This window comes from Bufo bufo, chromosome 1, assembly GCF_905171765.1.
Source record: "Bufo bufo chromosome 1, aBufBuf1.1, whole genome shotgun sequence".
Lineage (NCBI taxonomy): Eukaryota > Metazoa > Chordata > Amphibia > Anura > Bufonidae > Bufo > Bufo bufo.
Window position 1 is genome coordinate 163,774,338 of NC_053389.1, and position 22,631 is coordinate 163,796,968.

Sequence of the window (22,631 nt, forward strand, 5' to 3'; positions counted from 1 at the left end):
CAGTATATTGTATCCGCAACTGATGTTCATCAAACTAAATGAATAAAATTTGGTTTAAAAAAAACAAAAAACATGACTGATAATGCTCCGTGCCTCTCTGTGATCTCTTTACTACGAAATCACAGGGGGATAAAGTTGTCACTGTGATTTCGTAGTAAAGAGATCACAGAGAGGCACGGAGCATTATCAATCATGTTAGTGCCCCGTGCTTCTGCAGTCTGCATCGGGTCTTGGCTGTCATTCACGGAGCGGATGTCACGCACGGCATCCGCTCGTGTGAAACAGCCCTTATAGAGATATCACCACATAAAGTGACACGTGTCAGATTTGCAAAAAATGGCCTGGTCCTTAAGGTGAAAAATGGCAAGGTCCTGAAGGGGTTAAAGCACAGAGTTTATTATATAAGTGTTGTCAGTGTAACTGGATTATAATAATCTTCTGTCCCCCATTTCAGGTCAGCCTCAATGACTCTCACAATCAGATTGTCGTCCACTGGGCAGGAGAGAGAAGCAACGTCATCGTGGGCCTCACCAGAGACAGCCTGGGATCTCTGGGCACCAAAAGCAGCAATGTGAGTGGATACATATAGGCACATTTATCATTTAAATATGTCAATTATGTGGCATCAAAAAGTTTCAGACTGCACAATTAGGACTTTTTAAATGCCACGTGTGCCACATTTATCATCTTTTACGCCAGTTTTCTGGTGTAAAAGCACACCGCTAGTCACAGGCTGGTGTAGACATCAGTATAGGAGAATGGACTAGCAGATTTTTAAATCCCGGTCTTCTGCCTTAGGCTACTTTCACACTAGCGTTTTTGCTGGATACGGCAGGGTTCAGCAAAACCCTTCCGTTACTGATAATACAACCATCTGCATCCGTTATGAACGGATCCGGTTGTATTATCTTTAACATAGCCAAGACGGATCCGTCATGAACTCCATTGAAAGTCAATAGGGGACTGGGACGTTTTCTATTATTGCCAAATTGTGTCATAGAAAACGGATCTGTCCCCATTGACTAGCATTGTGGGTAGAGATGAGTAAATTTCATAACGGAAACGGGACGGATCCGTTTTGCAGCCCATAGACTTCTATTATGACGGAATGAATAACGGAATGCCTGTAAAGGCATTCTGTTATGCATTCCGTTATAGAATTGCGTTATGGTCCGTGGTAACGGAATCCATAACCCAATTCACCTTTTACCAGTAAACGAAGTGTGAACAAATTTCTAAATATGAAATTCGCTCATCTCTAATTGTGGGTCATGGATTTGTCTTGCTCCACATCCCAGGACGGAAAGCAAACAGCAGCATGCTGCGGTTTTCTCTCTCCGGTATGAGAACGGAACGGAATGCATTTTGGAGCACTCCGTTCTGTTCAGTTACATTTTGTCCCTATTGACAATAAATGGGGACAAAACGGAAGCGTTTTTTTTCCGTTATTGAGACCCTATGACGGATCTCAATACTGGAAAATATTAACGCTAGTGTGAAAGTAGCCTAACATGTACAGCGGCAATCTTGAACGGGTTAAGTGCTTGTCTGTCCTTGTAGCCTGCCTGTATATAATGCTGTATGTACTTCTGAATCTGCTTAGGTCTACGTGTCTTATGACTATGGAAAAAGCTTTAAGAGAATAACTGACAAGTTCCAAAACCCTACAAGTGACAGCGTTCCCACCATGGCCCAGTTCTTCCACAGCCCTGTCGACAACAAGCGGGTAACTCTCTGACACTGCAGCTTTGCCCTTGGCATGGCTGATGTACTGTATGGTTATGTTAATTAATAAAATGATGAAGCATCATGCACTGTGGTGACAAAACAGCCTTGCTTTCCCCTTTAACATTAACAGAGGTCTTCTGGTTTAGTGAAAATAATGTATTGTATTATGAAAAGTTCTACAACTTTTTAAAGAGGACCTGTCACCACGAAATGCAGTGTGATCTGCAGGCAGCATGCTATAGAGCAGGAGGAACTGAGCAGATGGATAAATAGTTTTCAGGGAAAGAATTTAGAAAAACTTAATTGATGAATTTAAGTCTGCTGCTTCTGAGTTCATTTCTACACATAGATCGTCTTATCAGTGACTGACAGCTATCTGTGTGTACGCACATACAGTCAGGTCCATAAATATTGGGACATCGACACAATTCTAACATTTTTGGCTCTATACACCACCACAATGGATTTGAAATGAAACTAACAAGATGAGCTTTAACTGCAGACTATCAGCTTTAATTTGAGGGTATTTACATCCAAATCCAGGTGAACGGTGTAGGAATTACAACAGTTTGTATATGTGCCTCCCACTTGTTAAGGGACCAAAAGTAATGGGACAATTGACATCTCAGCTGTTCCATGGCCAGGTGTGTGTTATTCCCTCATTATCCCAATTACAATGAGCAGATAAAAGGTCCAGAGTTAATTTCAAGTGTGCTATTTGCATTTGGAATCTGTTGGTGTCAAATCTCAAGATGAGCTCCAAAGAGCTGTCACTATCAGTGAAGCAAGCCATCATTAGGCTGAAAAAACACAACAAACCCATCAGAGAGATAGCAAAAACATTAGGCGTGGCCAAAACAACTGTTTGGAACATTCTTAAAAAGAAGGAACGCATCGGTGAGCTCAGCAACACCAAAAGACCCGGAAGACCACGGAAAACAACTGTGGTGGATGACCGAAGAATTCTTTCCCTGGTGAAGAAAACACCCTTCACAACAGTTGGCCAGATCAAGAACACTCTCCAGGAGGTAGGTGTTTGTGTGTCAAAGTCAACAATCAAGAGAAGACTTCACCAGAGTGAATACAGAGGGTTCACCACAAGATGTAAACCATTGGTGAGCCTCAAAAACAGGAAGGCCAGATTAGAGTTTGCGAAACGACATCTAAAAAGCCTTTACAGTTCTGGAACAACATCCTATGGACAGATGAGACCAAGATCAACTTGTACCAGAGTGATGGGAAGAGATGAGTATGGAGAAGGAAAGGAACTGCTCATGATCCTAAGCATACCACCTCATCAGTGAGGCATGGTGGTGGTAGTCTCATGGCGTGGACATGTATGGCTGCCAATGGAACTGGTTCTCTTGTATTTATTGATGATGTGACTGCTGACAAAGGCAGCAGGATGAATTCTGAAGTGTTTCGGGCAATATTATCTTCTCATATTCAGCCAAATGCTTCAGAACTCATTGGACGGCGCTTCACAGTGCAGATGGACAATGACCCAAAGCATACTGCAAAAGCAACCAAAGAGTTTTTTAAGGGAAAGAAGTGGAATGTTATGCAATGGCCAAGTCAATCACCTGACCTGAATCTGATTGAGCATGTATTTCACTTGCTGAAGACTAGGGTTGTAGTGGGTATCGAAATTTCGATACCCAATAAATACTTTTGTCCCGGTATCGATAGGTTACCGGGATTTGCCTTTTATCGATACTGGCCTGCGCTACTGCACAGCCCAGTATCACAGAACATGTTCCCTCAGCAGCACGGGGAGAAGGAAGCAGTCTCTCCCTCCCCCTGTGCTGCCGCTGCCACCAATGGGGAGAGAGGGGTGGAGGAGGGGCGGGCGCACTGCGCCACCAATGATAGTTTTTTATGGGTTCGGACTTAGTTAGCAGGACATGTAGAGCGGCGCCCAGGGATCTCCCTGCACCTACTATTATTCCTGGGCGCCGCTCCGTAATTAGCATACGGAGCAGTAGACTGTAACTGGGGCACAGTTGGCGAACGGAGCGGCACCCAGGAATAATAGTAGGTGCAGGGAGATCCCTGGGCGCCGCTCTACATGTCCTACTAACTTAACTAAGTCCGAACCCACAAAAGGTAGTCTTTTGCTTTTAATACAGGAGGCAGGTGCCGGCAGCAGAATCACATTGCCGGCACCCTGCCTCTGACAGGGAGCTGCGATCGGCAGCAGTTAACCCCTCAGGTGCCGTGTTAACTGCAGCTGATTTGCTGCCAGTACCCGCCTCCTGTATTAAAGGTTAATTATCATTGGTGGCGCAGTGTGCCCGCCCCCCCCTCAATCCCCCAGTATTAAAATCATTGGTGGCTCAGTGCCCCCTCCCCCCCTCAACCCCCCAAGTATTAAAATCATTGGTGGCAGTGGCCACAGGGTTCCCTCACCTCCTCCTCATTGGTGGCAGTGGCAGCTTCTGATCGGAGCCCCAGCAGTGTAATCCTGAGGCTCCGATCGGTTACCATGGCAGCCAGGACGCTACTGAAGCCCTGGCTTTCATAGTCAACTCCATGCTGCTGTGTGCACAAAGCACAGGGCAGCAGGGTGGGTGTGAATTGGACAAGGGATGAAAAAATCCCAGGTTCTAGCCCCTAAGGGTGGAAATAGTCATTAAATAAAAATAAAAAAACACCAAAATATTAAGTATAAATTACATGTGGAAGGCTGAAAAGTCAGCCTGAATTTGTGGGAGGGGCATCTTACCTTCTTAAGCTCCAGCCCCCAGCTCCTCAGGGCGCTTCTGTTCACAGCTGGTTAGGGAGTCGCTTGCTCTGGTACTGCATCCGTGCACGTTGTGAGTTGCTTTCATCTACTTCGTTTCATTTTCATACATTGCCGTTCACGTCTTCAGGAGAGGTAAATTCTGTGCCATACTTCCGGCTCCCTGAGTCGGCGTGCGTTCCAGCGTGGAACGCATGCCTATACACATTCCTGCCCCAAGTTGTTTGTTGTTTTGTCTGTCTCCTTTCTTTTCCCCATCCAACTCCCTCCCGAGGCAGCAGGGGGGGCAGGGTCCGGCCCGCGGGTCCCCCCCCCCCCCCCCACACCCTCCCCCGTCCCGTCTTTACTTAGGGCTCCGCTGCAGCCCGGCGTGCATTCTAGCGTGGAGCGCACGCCGGAAATCCGCCACCAGGCATGAGCTCCAGGTCGCGTGGTCGGCGTGCATTCCAGCTTGGAGCGCACGCCGGAATCCCTCCGCCGGGCCTGGGCCTGGTCACGTGTTCGGCGTGCGTTCCAGAATGGAGCGCACGCCGGAATCTTAATTTAGGCCCGGCAGATCCATGCGACGTGGCGGCTCCAGTGCGGTGGCCCCAGCCTGGGTTAATCCTGTCCCCACGGGGCCCTCCCCCTCTCGAAACACACCTTGATTCTGGCCCCACAACCAGGTCTCCCGCCCTACGTACTACTTAGGACGAGTGGTCCCCGTCCCCCAGTCTGCTGGTCCGCATGGTCACCCCCCCTGCCATTCCATTTCGAACCAGGCAAGCCTGGCACCCCTGTCAAAACAGGCTATACGTAGTAGGGGTATCTAGCCCCTGGGCAACAACGGCCCACGTCCACAAATAGCTGCAAAAAAAAAAAAAATAACCTCAGTAGGTCCCAACCACAAGCCATCTCATACGCACTCCCGCCGTGCCACGCAGCGCTAGGCGAGAGGAAGACAAAGTTATCCTCATTTCCTCTTAAGGGTCCATTCACACGTCCGTAAGTGTTTTGCGGATCCGCAAAACACGGACACCTGCAATGTGCGATCCGCAATTTGCGGATCCGCACATCACAAACACTATAATAGAAAATGCCTTTTCTGGTCTGCAATTGCGGACAAGAATAGGACATGTTCTATTTTTTCCAGGAACGAAATTGCGGATCCCGAAAAAATGGATCCCGAAAAAATGGATGCGGATCCAGAAAAAATGGATGCGGATCCAGAAAATGTGGATTTGCATCCGTTCCAGCCCCATTGAAAGTGAATGGGTCCGCAAATTGCGGAACGAATGCGGACCCAAATTACGGACATGTGAATGATAGCCTTAGGGAGAGGGCCCCGGGGGCCCTGCTGGGCTGGAAGGGTCGCTAGTTTCAGCACGGTGTTCAAAGAAACAGGGGTCTCACCACGAGTAGGCCAGGTCATCATTGCACGCCATACCCATCCAGTGGTCACTAAACGCTCACTGCAGTCATCTATTCTATGGTGGCGACAGTGCCATGTGTTATATGTATGTACTTCACGTTATATGCTGCTGTCTCATCTATTGGTTCGCCAGGCTCATATCTTCTTCTGTCTCCTGGATCGCCCAGGCACGCACCTACCTCTGCCTCCTGGATCGCCCAGGCATGCACCCACCTCTGTCTCCTGGTTCGCCAGGCCCATACCTACCTCTGCCTCCTGGATCGCCCAGGCACGCACCTTCTTCTGTCTCCTGGATCACCAGGCTCATACCTACCTCTGCCTCCTGGATCTCCCAGGCACGCACCTACCTCTGCCTCCTGGATCGCCCAGGCACGCACCTACCTCTGCCTCCTGGATCGCCCAGGCACGCACCTACCTCTGTCTCCTGGTTCGCCAGGCTCACACCTACCTCTGCCTCCTGGATCGCCCAGGCACGCAACTACCTCTGTCTCCTGGTTCGCCCAGACTCATACCTACCTCTGTCTCCTGGTTCGCCCCAGGCTCATACCTACCTCTGTCTCCTGGTTTGCCCCAGGCTCATACCTACCTCTGTCTCCTGGTTCGCCCAGGCTCATACCTACCTCTGCCTCCTGGATCGCCCAGGCACGCAACTACCTCTGTCTCCTGGTTCGCCCAGGCTCACACCTACTTCTGTCTCCTGGTTCGCCCAGGCCTGTCATCCTCCCCAGTTATGTTCTCTTTTCTTTCCGAACTTTATGGATTTGCCCTCTCAGCAACGTGTCCTGACCGTTCACTGGTACGAGATTTTGGACCAAGGTCAGGTGACCCAAGACATCGGTACAGGTAATAGCCTCTAAGCCCAGGTACGTACCCAGACCGACACAAGCCTTCTCGTAGGCACCAGTCGTACTACGTTCTGGTCACATATAGTTATTGCATATTTTTCCTTGAACAATCTGGTTATGTGTTCCCCTGAATCACTCGGGTCTAAGTATTGGCCTGAATCGCTCAGGCTTCTGTATTTTTCCCTGGTCTCTCAGTGGGTAGGTAGTGGCCAGGTCCACCCAGGTCCAAGGTAATGCCCGACGCACCCAGGGTCCGTCATCTTCACCAAAGGCGTATGTAATCGCCTGATTCGCTCAGGACTCCATGTTGCCTGAACCGCTCAGGATCCAATGTATTTGCCTGAATCGCTCAGGTTCCATGCATCTGCCTGGAACGCTCAGGGGTTTTCAGCAGGGTCTGGCTGGTTCCCGGTTACCCGGTTCGTGTCCTGCATGTCTGGATTCCGTTTCCCGCAGGTCTCGTTGCATGCAGCACGACTTCGGGCCCTGATTCTGGCAGTTCAGGTCACCCAGCAGTTGGCCATGGCGCCCAGGCTGCATCCTGGTTCTCCGTCGCTTCATCCCAGTGCCACCAGATCGCACCTCTCTCCGGGTCTCGTACCAACGCAAGCTTATTCTCATGTAAGCAGGGCCTCAGGCCACCGGAATTTCGATCCATCCTCAATTGTGTCGCAGGGCTCCTCCGTGTCCGGTCACTCCACGGTTCAGGTCTTCAGTATCGCCGGAGAGTTGGCAGCGCTGTCCGTCGATTCGGGTAGGTTGCGATCCCTTCTATACCATGGTCATTCCTGTTTCTTTTCCACTCTCGCCGGTCACTCGGCCACTGCTCAAAAGAAAAAAAAAAAAAAGAGAGAGGGAAGTATATGTATGTGTACTCTCCTGAATATCTCAGGGTGTATTTTCCTGAATTGGGTTTCATATATTTCCCTGATTAGCTCAAATTTTCACGTATTTCCACGATTCACCCAGGTCTCAGTTCCCTGAGTCGCTCGGGTTTATGTATTTCCCTGAATCGCTCGGGCCATGTATGTTCCTGGATCGCTCAGGGTTATGTATTTCCCCGAATCGCGCAGGTTTGTATTTTTCTGTCTCTTCAGGTTGACTGTATTTCCAGGTTGTATGTATTTTCCTGATTCTCTCAGGTCACGTATTTCCCTGAATCGCTCAGGTCTTATTTCCCACAGGTTGTACGTATTTGCCTGAATCGCTCAGGTCTTATTTCCCACAGGGTGTACGCAGTGGCTTGAATCGCTCAGGATCCAATATATTTGCCTGAAAACGCTCAGGGGTTTTCCCATACCATCAGGAAACTACCAAGCCGGTGTCAAGGTTTACAAAGTTTTTCCAGGTCCCACTCGCAGGGTGGCTTGGACGATGTCTCCTACACCCTGGCGTTCATAGCCCACTGTCACCGCAATCTCAGGCTGTCATTCAACACCATCGGGCTGTACCTAGCGGGGATACAGCACTGCGCCATGCTTCATAATCCAAATAGAGGTTCCTTTTCTTCAGTGCAGACAGTCAAGGTGGCCCTTGGGTAGGTGGCGCTCTTCTTGCTTCACGAGATACATCCCGAACCCGCATGTTGAGATTTCCCAGGCATTTTGTAATCTTGCTCTCTGAGTGGTATTAAAGGCTTTTGGTCACTACTCTGCTCTCCTCGTTTATTTTGCCCACTACTAGGCTTACCCTCGCTCCTGGCTTCCGGCACAACACAGCCAGCTAGGTCAGGGGAAGCGCTTCACCCACTCATCACAGTTAAGCCTCTCCCATAAGTGGAAGGCTGAAAAGTCAGCCTGAATTTGTGGGAGGGGCATCTTACCTTCTTAAGCTCCAGCCCCCAGCTCCTCAGGGCACTTCTGTTCACACCCACCCACCCCCCCTGTTCTCAAACACTCCCCTTAGGGTACGCCCACTACTAGGCTTACCCTCGCTCCTGGCTTCCGGCACAACACAGCCAGCTAGGTCAGGGGAAGCGCTTCACCCACTCATCACAGTTAAGCCTCTCCCATAAATAAAATATATAAACAATAAATAAATAAACATATCACATATCACCACGTCCGAAAAGTCCAAACTATTAAAATAGAAAAAAATCTATGCGGTGAACGCCGGAACAGGAAAAAAAAAACAACTGCGCGATTCACCATTTTTTAAAAATGCGGAATGCACGTGGCTTTTGTGGTTTATTTTTTTCGCGTGGTATCGAATGGTATTGAGTATCGCAACAACTCTACAGAAGACAAAACTGAAGGGAAAATGCCCCAAGAACAAGCAGGAACTGAAGACAGTTGCAGTAGAGACCTGGCAGAGCATCACCAGGGATGAAACCCAGCGTCTGGTGATGTCTATGCGTTCCAGACTTCAGGCTGTAATTGACTGCAAAGGATTTGCAACCAAGTATTAAAAAGTGAAAGTTTGATTTATGATTATTATTCTGTCCCATTACTTTTGGTCCCATAACAAGTGGGAGGCACATATACAAACTGCTGTAATTCCTACACCGTTCACCTGATTTGGATGTAAATACCCTCAAATTAAAGCTGACAGTCTGCAGGTAAAGCACATCTTGTTTGTTTTATTTCAAATCCATTGTGGTGGTGTATAGAGCCAAAAAATTTAGAATTGTGTCCCAATATTTATGGACCTGACTGTATATACTATCAATATATTAACACCGATAGTAATAGTAGATGAACAGGCGATCTTGAGCTCAGAAAGATTTAAATGTGTAAAGTTTTACTGAATCTTTTCCCATAAAAGTATATATCAATCTGCCCAGATTCTCTGACTGCACTGCATTTTGTGGTGACATAATTGATTTCGCTGTCTTCAAAAACGTTAGGCCCCTTGCAGACGAGCCTGTCTGGATTAGGTCCGGATGCGTTGCGAATGCGTTCAGTGAAAAATGCGCAATTTCGCCGGCAAAGTCATTCAGTTTTGCCTGCGATCGCGTTCAGTTGTTCAGTTTTTATGGGGCGGGTGCAATGCGATTGAATGCGTCTTGCATGTGCGTGATAAAAAGCTGAATGTATACAAACAACATCTCTTAGCAACCATGCGTGAAAAACTTGCTTGCGTATGCGATGCGATTTTCACGCAGCTTCATTCACTTCTATGGGGCCAGCATTGTGTGAAAATCTCAGAATATAGAACATACTGCGATTTTCACGCAACGCAAGAGTGATGCGTGAAAACCAACGCACATGTATACAGACCCATTGAAATGAATGAGTCCAGATTCCGTGCGGGCGCAGTGCGTTCGCATCACGCATTGCACCCGAGCGGAATACTCGCTCATGTGAAAGGGGCCTTAAAATGTAAAAATAATTTATCTTGTGCGGTGAACTCCATAATGGAAAAAATGGCAGATTTCCTGTTTGTTTGTTTTTTGATCAAAAAGTTGCATGTACACAAAATTTTGCCTCTTCACCTTTAAACACCGAATTGGAAAACTGTGTGGTATGGTAGCGCAGCACACTACTGCAATGTGTTACACCGCACAATTGTTGGGCCAGTTATCGGGAACCAACATTAGTAATGAAGGCTCATTGCCAGTAATTTGTCCATATAAGGGCTTGTTCACACGACCTTTGCCCCTTCATGCCTGTGCTGTGGACTGCAAATTGCGGTCCACAGCACAGGCACTGGCCGTGGGGCTGCCGCATGCAGATCGCGACCCCATTCACTTTAATGGGGTCCGCGATCCATCCGTTCCGCAAAAAGATAGAGCAAGTTCTATAATTTTGCGATGCGGAGGCACGGAACTGAACCCACGGAAGCACTCCGTAGTGCTTCCGTGGGGTTCCATTCCGTGCTTCCTTTCCGTCCCGCACCACATGTCCGGATTTGCGGACCCATTCAAGTGTATGGGTCCGCATCCGTGATGCGGAATGCACACGGCCGGTGCCCCGGGTATTGCGGACCCGCCGTATGCGCTGCAACGGTTGTGTAAACAAGCCCTAAAGGTGAGGCCCATCACCAAAACGCTTGTCCATCAGGTGAATTCATCATTGTCATCATTAATGCAGACACCGAAATCATCATTTCTAGGCAGCAGATTGTGCTGTGTAAACAGGGATCTGCTGTGCTGAAACAATGTGGCACATTTATTAAACTCACCTTTTTTTTCGAACAAAAAAAAACCAAAACAGGTGTATTTGCAAAGTTTGTCTTCAATTTGCATCTCATTTATTAACCTTTCATAAATTAGGTTTTACTTTTTGGTTTATGTCTGACATCTAGTGTCTTTTTCTCGTAAGTCAGATTTTAATTGACTAATCTGGTGTAAATAGTATGCTCATGAAAATGTGGCGCAAGTGAGCTGCATTTTGGTGCACGTCTCCATGAAAGTAGGCAAATTGTGGTGCAACTCACCACTCATAAAGTATGCCAGCCCTGGGGTGGTGTAGAAATTGTAGAGACTGTGTTTATGACAAAATATGGCGCACCTACATAAATGGGATGGAAATTAGCCACAAAAGTTAGAAAACTTTTGAATTTGTCTTAAAAATCAAAATAGGCATGACAAGCTCAATTGCCTCTAAGGCGCAAAAACAGGTAAATAAGACAGTCGAAATAAGGGTTTTTCCTAACGCCTCCACACCGGCACTGATAGGAGCTTGATCCCGCCTCCCAGGGACAGGAAACAACAATGGAAGCCCAAATAAAACGACACCTCCTCCTACCAACTCCTGTCCCTCAAGACGGGTGCAAGCCCTGCCAGTGCGCTGGCTGGAAGATTGTTGCGCTCAGCCTAGGATTCTTCCCCTTCTTGGGAGGGCTGAGCAGGGGACAGAGGCTCCGGGTTGAGCGTGGGCTCTCCTTCTCTTTCCCTCGGTGTAAGTCCCGCGCTGGGCACCTCGGGCTGTTCCTGACTCCTGAGTAGGGGGATTGACGCCTTGTGCAGAAGGAATCCTCTGTGGGCAGGAGGAATCCTGAGGCACACTGCATTGCCCTTCGTCCACCAGTACTGGTCGCTCTTCCGGGGGCGGCTGACGTCATCACGCACTCTGTACCAATGGTGAGTTTTTTTTCGGTAGCCAATTTGAACTGGCTTCCAAAAACTTTTGAACATTGACATGTTACTTCTTAGAAGCTGATTTCATTATGCATTCAATAGAAGTCAATGGGGAAGCAGAAAAACCTGGATCAAAAACTCCTCTAAGGGCTCATTTACACGATCGTGTGGGTTTGCATCCGCAGCACGGAGTGCACATAGCCAGTGCCCATGCCTTGCGGACCACTATTTCCGATCCGCAGCACGGACACGGAGCCCTTACCGTGTGAATGAGCCCTAAGGATGCCTTCACATGCGGCAGATATTGTGGCAGAAAATTCCACGACTGAAAATCAGTTCTATTCATTTGAATGGGGAAGCAAGCACATGGATTTCTGCAAGCCCCATTAAAGCCTCATGCACACGACCGTTGTTCTGGTCCGCATCCGAGACGCAGTTTTTGCGTATTCGCAATTTGCGGACCGCAAAAAACGGAACGGTCGTGTGCATGAGGCCTAAGGTGAATGAAATTGATTTTCAGTTGTGGAATTCTCTGCTACAAAATCTGCCGCATGTGAAGGCCCCTCAAACCTCCAACAAATAGAAAATCTGCCACCAAAAAGCAATAGGTTTTTAGCTACTGATTCTGCTAATTATTTTTCTGCCGTGTGTATCCTACCTGTGAAGACGTTTCCCAGCCACTTGCAGCAAGGAGAGATCTTAAACATGGTGAGAAATTAAAACACATAACATATATTAGACAGTTGCAGAACTTTTCATTATACAATTATTTTCATAGGAATCAGTAATCTAAAGGAGCTGTGTCCTATGAATTTTGGCACAATATACTGTCTTCCCACAGGTGTGAGCAGTTTTTGCTGTTGAGATCTACATTTGATCTATTTACAGCCGCCAGTCCAATAATTCTGCAATGTGAAAGTGACACCCGCCCCTGGGAATACTGTATAATACTTGTACCACATTTTTGGAGCTTGAAACACTGTTTCTTTTTTTGTGACCTGATTTTTTTCCCCTTGCCTTTCAGTACATCTTTGTTGACGCCAATGAAAACTACCTGTGGATCACGACAGATTTTTGTGTTACTATGAAGGGTTTTTCAATTCCATTTAAACCAACTGATCTCCTTCTGCACAGCAATAATACAAACCTGGTGCTGGGATATGACAAGCTGCACCCGAACAAGCAGGTAAGATGTAATTATATGAACATTTTGCCTCGGGACATGATATGCTCTGAATTATCAGATATTCACTTTGCATACAGCCACACTGTCATGAGTAGACATAAAGTAGATTTAAAAAAGGCAGGTGTCCTGTATGAGTGGAGATCAGTTTAAATAGAGCAAAGAGTTTGCAGATAATTAACAGTCTCTGAAGTGACAAGAATAAGGCCTCTTTCACGCGAACGTAAGGGCTCCGTGCCCGTGCTGCAGGTTGCATATGGCGGTTCCGCAATACACGGGTCACTGACTGCGTGCATTCTGCATCATGGATGCGGAACCATTCACTTGAATGGGTCCGGAGATACGGAACCCCACGGAAGCACTAAGGAGTGCTTCTGTGGTGTTCCGTTCTGTGCTTCCATTCCACAAAAAGATTGAACTTGTTCTTTCTCTTTGCAGAACGGACGGATCGTGGACCCCATTCAAGTGAATGTATCTGTGATCTGCATGCGGCTACCCCATGGTCGGTACCCGTGCATTGCAGACCGCAATTTGCGGTCCACGGGCACGGGGCCCTTAGGCCTAAGGCTGCATTCACGTGGCAGTGAGCTGTCTGTGTGATGGCCACATTTCCAAAACAAACGTACTTACTGCATCATTAGTATGGGGCACTAAACCCTTGATTGGGCTGGAACTCGCAGCATCACAGATCACTATGATGCAGTGAGTTCATCTCACATGAGCCGCGGTTGGTCTGAGAAATGTGGCCATCACTCAGATTGCATTTCACAGACTGCCACAGCAATATGAATGCAGCTTTGCTTTAGACGGAAAAAAAAGTCCTGCATCCAGGATAACGGATCTCAGACAGAAATGGCTAAAAAGAATGCTCAGGATGCGTTTTTTTTACAGGATCCATTTTTTGTCTGCTCTTCTGATGGATCTGAAGAGCGGAAAATTAAACAGTGATGTGAACCCAGCCTTAGTTACAATCTATCACTTTGGAGTTCAGGCAATTCATGTCTAGATGTCAAGACCACATGTTTCAAAATCAAGGCCAGCCACGTCATTATATGTGGCCCGACTGGCCCGTGCAACGTCCAGATGCCATAAAGAAAGGAAGGCATGCTGACAATTGGAGCCACACCTCACCTCCAGGACATGGGCGCTGCAAGTTGTTTCTCAGTGGATAGGTATGAGTGAACTTGTGTTTCAAGTTCGATGTACAAGGTTCGGGTTATCTAAGAATTCTCAGATAACCCATTCCTTGTACTCCGTACTTGAAACACAAGTTTCCTCATCCCTACCAATGGACAATCTAGTGAGCCTGGTGAGGTGCAACACTCGCAAAGCTTTGATAGACGTCCACTCTGAGATTCGCTCAGAGCGAGTGTCTATAGAAGCCTTGCAAGTGTTGCTTCTCTTGTGACCAGAGAGAATAAGGTACTGCCCTACATAATAACATAAGGCAACAATAATGCTCATGTGGCCATCGGTGAAAATAAGTGTGACACCCCTGGTCTAGTTGTAGAAAATCCTCAGCTATAAGCCTCCTGCACACGATCGTGTGCTCCCCGTGGCCATGCGGGCCGCAATGCACGAACACCAACCGTGGGGCAGCCGCTGCGGATCGCGGACCCATTCACTTTAATGGCTCCGCGATCCGCCCGTTCCGCAAAAATATAGGACATGTTCTCTCTTTTTGCGGAACGGAAGTACGGGACGAAACCCCACGGAAGCACTCCATAGTGTTTCCGTAGGCTTCCGTTCCCATTCCCTTTGAAGTGAATGGGTCCGCATCCGTGATGCGGAATGCACACGGAATGGTGCCCGTGTATTGTGGGCATGTGCAGGAGGCCATAGAGGTATTGGATCAGAATGGGTTGTCAGCTTCTGCATATAAATGAGAATGAATTGCTTCCATGTGCTGTGGGTGAATATCCTGCTTAGGCCTCATGCACACGACCGGTAAGTTTTTTGCAGTCCGCAAACCGCGGATCTGCGAAAAACTGAAGCCCATTGTAGAAATGCCTATAATGTTATATTTTTGTGTCCGCATCTTTTGCGGCCCCATTAAAAACTGCGGCTCGGATGCGGACAGGAACTACGGTCGTGTGCATGAGGCCATAGAGGTATTGGATCAGAATGGGTTGTCAGCTTCTGCATATAAATGAGAATGAATGGCTTCCATGTGCTGTGGGTGAATATCCTGCTTACTGAAGGAAAACCATGATTTTTCTTCTTTTTCAGCTTTGGAAGTCTGAAGATTTTGGACAGACGTGGATAATGATTCAGGAGCATGTCAAGTCCTTCTACTGGTAGGTGCCACAAAGTGCCAAACAACCTCCTGATAGCTTCATTGACTTGCCTGACATATAAAGTACAAGAGAGTGTCTCTGTCAGCTGCAGCTGAAAAGTAATCCATAATCCATGTGAAAAAAATGACCAAAAAATGACAAAGGGTTGTCAGTGACATACAATTAAGCATATTACAATTAAACACTACTCTAATTTTGTGGCTATGGTTAACAGTCAAGGATATGGCATTACGGCCAGCAGTCAGATGATATAATCAGACCACATGGAGAGAACTCTCATAATACCCGTACAGGATGGCGGTAGGATCATATAGATTCTTCCTCTGTTTTACTGCATTTTACTTTCCATTTAGGGGCTTTGCTCCTCTTGACAAACCAAACACGGTTTACGTGGAACGCCATGAACCCCGGGGGACCTCAAACGTTCTTCGCAGCACAGATTATTTCCAGTCTCGTGATAACACAGAGCTGATTATTGAGAACGTGGATGGGTTCCAACTCAGGGAAAATTACATGTTTGCCACAAAGACCATGGTAAGAATCACCTGGAAACAGTTATGTTGTAGCCATATACATGTACAAGCAAACAGTAACTATAGAATCAGGTTAAGGCTATGTACACACGTCCGTTTTAGGAATAATAGTAGTCTATGGGGTTATTCACGTATTTATTTTTTTTGACGGCTAGTGAATAATAGACGTCAAATAATAGAACATGTTCTATTTTGTCCTTTTTCATGGTGCCACAGCCCCCATAAAATGGAATAGGACCGTTTTCTCAGAGAGGCATCAGAGAAAAAAACATCCGTTAAAAACTGACAGTTTATCCGTTTTTAACATACGTGTTTTTTCACTGATGCCTTTCTTGCCTGTCATGTGAATGTAGCCTTACTTACATATGGCAGATTTGCTGAAATTTCTGCTGCTGAAAGTCCATTTAATTTGGGGCATTTTCTGCTGCAAGTGCATGGAATTCTGAATGCCTCATTTAGATGTATACGACAGTCAGTGAAATGTCTGAATCTAGCATAATACGTACCTAAAGTGTCACTGTTCATTGCGAAAACTTTCGATATGTCATAGTGACAGAATTTTAATCGGTTGGGGTCAAAGTGCTGATACCCCTGTCAGTAACAAGAACAAGCGGAAAATGCAAATGTGATCGCACTCTACATCCAGCACTCTGCCCTGCCTCCATGCTGGATGAGACATTGGTGTACATTTTGGCCAAAGCGTAATAAGCCACTCACCACGTCAAGGTCGTCTCATTTGAGTGGTCCCTAACACTAGTTCCTACCTGTTTATGGGCCATGACAGCCACACAAAGTCCAGGGAATGCAGGTCAGCATGCAAGCCAAGCACACTCTGCTTTTAACCCCGTCCGGTGCCATTACAGCTTTCATCGGATCCAGGGATGCAAGTACCAACATGCATGCTGAGCCCACCATATACTTCTCCTGGAGCCAAGAATCGCTCACATGCTGTGCCTCCTTGCTGCAGGGGTGGGAGGAGTGGAGACGGGCTAATAGACTTCTGTTGAGCCTGTCTCGCTTCCGTCTCCTGTAGTGAGAAGAGAGTGCATACCCTCTCTTCATTCTAGCGATCACCGGGTATCTCAGCACTTGGACCCCCACCGATCAAAACTTTTGATATATCACTATGAGGAATCAAAAGTTTTCCCATAGTACAGGTAAACCAGTAAACCTTTTTGTGATTCTGAATTAGACCGTGTATTAGAAATCAGATCTACACTCACTATTCTGCTGGTGCAAATTGTGAAGCAAATCTCCTTTTTGACAATATTAGGTTCCGGTGTCAAAAAGTTTGGCTGGATGATCCAAGCCTCGGAAAATTTTCTAACATGTACACTTGGAAACTGGCGTACATGTAGGCTAAAAATTATGCAATTATGGATTTATGAGACGGCTCACTCCCTGTTACCTTGGTCTGGTGCTCTTGTCTGTTTTGAATCACCCTTATCAAAATATTGTGTTAAAGAATTATTAAAAAGTAGACAGGCAGTCATCCAATCGGAATCACGTGGGAATATCAGGATAAAATACAATACTTTTAATGGACTTCTAAACAGATATATTTATAATTATTTTTATATTTTTTATATAATTATAAAATAGTGAAGATTAATACCATTACAAATGCATTACAAAGGCATAAACGATTAGTCCACTGATATGTATACAACAGCGCTGTGAACTAGCTTAGGGTACTTTCACACTTGCGTTTTTCTTTTCCGGCATAGAGTTCCGTCACAGGGGCTCTATACCGGAAAATAACTGATCAGTTTTATCCCCATGCATTCTGAATGGAGAACAATCCGTTCATGAGGCATCAGGATGTCTTCAGTTCAGTCTTTTTGACTGATCAGGACGGAGATAATACCGCAGCATGCTACGGTTTTATCTCCGGCTAAAAATCCGGAACACTTGCCGGAATGCCTGATCTTGCATTTTTTTCCCATAGGAATGTATTAGTGCCGGATCTGGCATTTCAAAATACACACGGATGACACCGGAAAGGCGGATCCGGCATTTCAATGCATTTGTAATACAGATCAGGATCAGTCTTACAAATGCCACCAGTTGGCATACGTTTTGACGGATCCGGCAGGCAGTTCCGGCGACCGAACTGCCTGCCGGATTCCTCTGCCGCAAGTGTGAAAGTACCCTTAATTATCTCATCAACTGGGCTATGTTTGACAAACCCAAAATTAATAAATATAGCGATGCAGTCTCAATAGTCCAAAGTCCAGACCTTCAATTTCTACCGTAAACACACAAACAGTGGAGAAAGCTGAGACAATAATGATGGTAGTCAATGGTTAGTTTTCACTTGCGGGATGTTTATATTAGTTAATTCACTTGTACAGTCCATGTATTGTTAGTACTTCTTTGCTGTCTCAACATTCTAACCGCATATAGTGTAAAGTAGTAGACATCAAAGTGATGAAATTGATACTTCCTTGTTGTATAGAGACTGCGGCCGTGTTATAATATAAAGTGCTGTGCATATACTGATAAGGTAATATTCTCTCACTGCATCAACCGCATATAGTTTAAAATGCTGGACATATAGTGGATGGGTAGGTTCAATGTCCGTACTCACTATTTTGTAACTTCTGTTTCGTGGCGTCCCACGTGTAGGAGCTTACCTCTTTTCCCGTAGATAGCGCGGTCTTGTATGGCCGGCAAGGTATCTTCGGCGTCTCGTGTGCTATCGCAAGATGAGAGGTTACCTTTTTGCTGGTATCGCGATCTTTCCTACAGTTTGTAGAAGTATTTCGTATGAGTATAGCTGATAAATTTTTCAACTTCTCTTAGGCCAAGTTCACACGAACGTATGGCTTTTATAGTTTTTTGCGGTCCGTTTTTCACGGATCCGTTGTTCCGTTTTTGAGTTCCGTTGTGTTTCCGTTTCCTTTCCGTTTTTCCGTTCCGTTTTTCCGTATGGCATATACAGTATACAGTAATTACATAGAAAAAATTGGGCTGGCCATAACATTTTCAATAGATGGTTCAGAAAAAACGGAACGGATACGGAAGACATACGGATGCATTTCCGTATGTGTTCCGTTTTTTTTGCGGACCCATTGACTTTAATGGAGCCACGGATCGTGATTTACGGCCAAATATAGGACATGTTCTATCTTTCAACGGAACGGAAAAACGGAAATACGGAAACGGAATGCATACGGAACACATTCCGTTTTTTTTTGCGGAACCATTGAAATGAATGGTTCCGTATACGGACCGTGTATGGAACACAAAAAAACGGCCTGTACACCCGCAAAAAAAACGTTGGTGTGAACTAGGCCTTATAGTGCATGGCCATGGTTTATTGTCCCGGTCTTTTGCGAGTGAGTACTGTGTTTCCAGACGCGTTTCGAAGTAGATCCCTACTTCTTTCTCAGTGATTTCACTCGCAATAGAAAATCTTGGTTATTTATATCCCATCTTCTCGGTATAAACATCCGGAATAGATTGCTGAAAGGTCATTAGCAAATTCTCCTTATTGCGGTATCTATGCGCTTTTGGTGCGTTTTTTTTTTATTTATATATACGGTATTCGTTTTTTGTTTATATACCAGATTAGCCAATTGTATGACAAGGCACACACCACGTCATAAATTAGGCTAATCCTCCAGCAGTGCAAGGGGAAACAAAGACCAGCGTAAGGGTTTGTTCACACGACCGTTGCCCCTCCGTGCACGTGCTGTGGACCCCAAATAGCGGTCCGCAATGCACAAGCACCAGACACGGGGTTGCCGCATGCGGATCGCGACCACATTCACTTGAATGGGGTCCACGATCTGTCCGTTCCGCAAAAAGATTGAGCAAGTTCTATCTTTTTGCAGTGCGGAGGCATGGATCGGAACCCACGGAAGCACTCCGTAGTGCTTCTGTAGGGTTCCGTTCCGTAGGCTTCCGTTCCGCACCGCATCTCCGGATTTGCTGATCCATTAAAGTGAATGGGTCCGCATCCGTGATTCGGAATGCACGCGGCCGGTGCCCCGTGTATTGCGGACCCGCCGTATGCGGGCCGCAATACGGCAACGGAGTGGCAACGGCCATGTAAATGAACCCTAAATGTGCTCCACTGTGTGTATACAGTACAGCAAAGTGCATTGTTACTGCTTACAGAATTGTGAATGCAGCTTTGGAGTATAATGCCTTATTCACACAGCGGGGCACATTTATCACGCTCGTCTGTTTTTGGCCAAAAAATTAGACGGACGTATTTAATTTGCATGTATTTCTTTTGCCGAGCATTTATTAAAAGTCACACAGCCGTTAATTATTTAGACTAGGCATATTTTTATTAGTCTGACCTCTGGTGGTTGTTTTCCAGTTAGACTGGTTCATATTCACTTAGACTGGTCTAATTTATTTGCGCATGAAAAAGTCACATCTTTGCAGAGAAAAGTCGAATGTCTTCCAGAAAGTGACTTTTAATGCAAAAAAAATCGCTCTTCGCCACTGAAAACAGACAAAGATAAGTACACCAGCTCTGGAGTGGAGTAGAAAAAAAAAAGGCTCATCTACATAAATAGGTCGGAAAAAAGTTGCAAAAGTCAGAAAACTTCTGAATTAGTCTAAAAAATCCAAATAGGTGATCAAGGCACAAAATCCTCCAAAACATACGCAATTTCAGTAGTAAATGCGACTAAAAAAATAAGACAGTCTAAAACAGCATTTTTTAGACTAAGAACAGGCGCAAACACTTTAGTAAATCTCCCCCAGTATCTTATCAGTGTACTCTTGGTTATATGGTTAGATAAACCATCCTTTGTACTTGATAATGACGCTCTCCCTTCTCGTATTTAGCATTTGCTGGGCAGTAAAGACCAGTCCTCGATGCAGCTGTGGGTCTCCTACAATCGCAAGCCAATGCAGTCAGCGCAGTTCATAACCAGACATCCCGTCACGGTGAGTCTCCCAGATGTTTCTGCCACACAGGCTTTGATCTTCAGATTCCCGAAAGTCCTGACATATGCTTTTTGTGGTATATTCTGCATAATTCTTTTAATCTGGCATTTGAAAATTCAGAAAGGTTGACAATCCGGGCTCGTTTCCAACACAGAACCGCAACATAATTGCATGAGAAGCAGAAGAGCAATGAGAACCAGTGAGGAAATAATAATCAGCTGCAGATTGAGGGTTTATCAGTTTTATACAGTATGTTAGTCCCGGATATTTTGTAATTCATCACCTATGATACCAGAGTTTTGCTGGACTTGATTTGCTTGAGTAATTCATGGGAAATATCTTCTGCTTTCCTCTCCAGGAATATTACATCACTGATGTCTCCGAGGATCAGGTTTTTGCTTGTGTCAAGCACAGCAACAATGTGACAAACCTGTATATATCAGAAGTGGAGGGGCTTCGCTTTTCTCTCTCCCTGGAGAACATCTTGTATTTTAATCCCGGAGCCGGGAAGGAGACACTTGTCAGGTACTGGTTGCTTTATGTAGTAGAACTACAAAAAGTCTCCATGTCACCCAAGCCTTAAATGGAACCTGCCGCCTACAAAATGCATATTAAACTGCCAGCACTGTCTTACAGATGTCTTCATCTTGTCTTTGCTGTCTGATGCGCCGAAGGCTACTTTCACATTGGCGTTTTGGCTTTCCATTTGTGAGATCCGTTCAGGGCTCTCACAAGCGGTCCAAAATGGATCCGTTTGCATTCTAATGCTTTCTGAATGGAAAAGGATCCGCTCAGAATGCATCAGTTTGCATCAATTCAGTCTCCATTCCGCTTTGGAGAGACGGACTTGCAGCGTCCGTCTGATTAAACTGAGCCAAACGGATCCGTCCTGGCACAAAATGTAAGTCAATGGGGACGGATCTGTTTTCACTGACGCAATCTGGCACAATAGAAAACTGATTTGTCCTCCATTGACTTTCAATGGTGTTCAAGACGGATCCGTCTTGGCTATGTTAAAGATAATACAAACGGATCCGTTCAGAACGGATACAGACGGTTGTATTATCTGAACGGATCCGTCCATGACAGATCTGCACAAAACGCGAGTGTGAAAGTAGCCTAATCCCTGAAAAATTACTTTTATTGCACCACAGGTGGTATGTAAATTAGGGTCTTTAAGTCAAGGGGGCAGCGGCTTTCTTGCTTGAATTCAAGCTCGTTGCTTCCTCTTTCCCGCCCCTCAGTGTTTGATTGATGGTTTTTTGTTTTCTTGTCATGTCGGATTCCAGCCTGAAATCTATGGTATGCGCTGTGTCCTTTTCTCGCCCATTTCCTTGGGGGACACAGGAGACCTTGGGTATAGCTCAGCTCCCTAGGAGGCTTGACACTAAGTGAAAACTGTTAAGCCCCCAGTGCTCCAGACTAAAAAAAATACCTAGTAGCCATAGGCTCGCCAAATCGAAAAGGGATCAAAATTTTGGTATCGTGACAACGCTACACCGATCAGATCGGCGTAGGGTTGTTTTGATACCAAAATTTTGATTCGCTTTCGTCACCATAAAAAAGTATTGCGATACTCGATACCACGCAAAAAATAAAAAAAAAACACAAAAAAAAGCCGCGTGCATTTCGCATTTCATGGAACGTTCGGCCCATAATAGAACAGTCCTATCCTATTCTTTGGGGTGACAAGGTGACTAAAAAAAATTAATCGCATGGTTTTTATTTATTTATTTCTGTTACGGCGCTCACCGCATAGGAGATATTTTTTAATAATTTAATAGTTTGGACTTTTCGGACACAGCGTTATGTAATATGTTTATTTATTTATTGTTTATATATTTTATATGTAAAGTTGGGAAAGGGGGGATTTAAACTTCCGTCACAGGGGCTCTATACCAGAAAATAAATGATCAGTTATATCCCCATGCATTCTGAATGGAGAGTAAGGCCTCTTTCA

The 22,631-nt window shown here is 45.9% G+C and overlaps 1 protein-coding gene across 2 annotated transcripts in view; it reads left to right on the forward strand.

The window, feature by feature from the left end:
- The window catches only part of SORL1 (sortilin related receptor 1), a 152,127-nt gene that overhangs the window by 18,622 nt on the left and 110,874 nt on the right, over nucleotides 1–22,631 (forward strand). For both annotated transcript variants that reach the window (XM_040431434.1, XM_040431442.1), the window contains exons 2-8: nucleotides 455–571; nucleotides 1,604–1,726; nucleotides 12,772–12,933; nucleotides 15,160–15,227; nucleotides 15,581–15,761; nucleotides 20,570–20,671; nucleotides 21,030–21,196. In XM_040431434.1, the coding sequence (XP_040287368.1) occupies nucleotides 455–571; nucleotides 1,604–1,726; nucleotides 12,772–12,933; nucleotides 15,160–15,227; nucleotides 15,581–15,761; nucleotides 20,570–20,671; nucleotides 21,030–21,196 (920 nt within the window). The remainder of the gene's footprint in view (nucleotides 1–454; nucleotides 572–1,603; nucleotides 1,727–12,771; nucleotides 12,934–15,159; nucleotides 15,228–15,580; nucleotides 15,762–20,569; nucleotides 20,672–21,029; nucleotides 21,197–22,631) is intronic.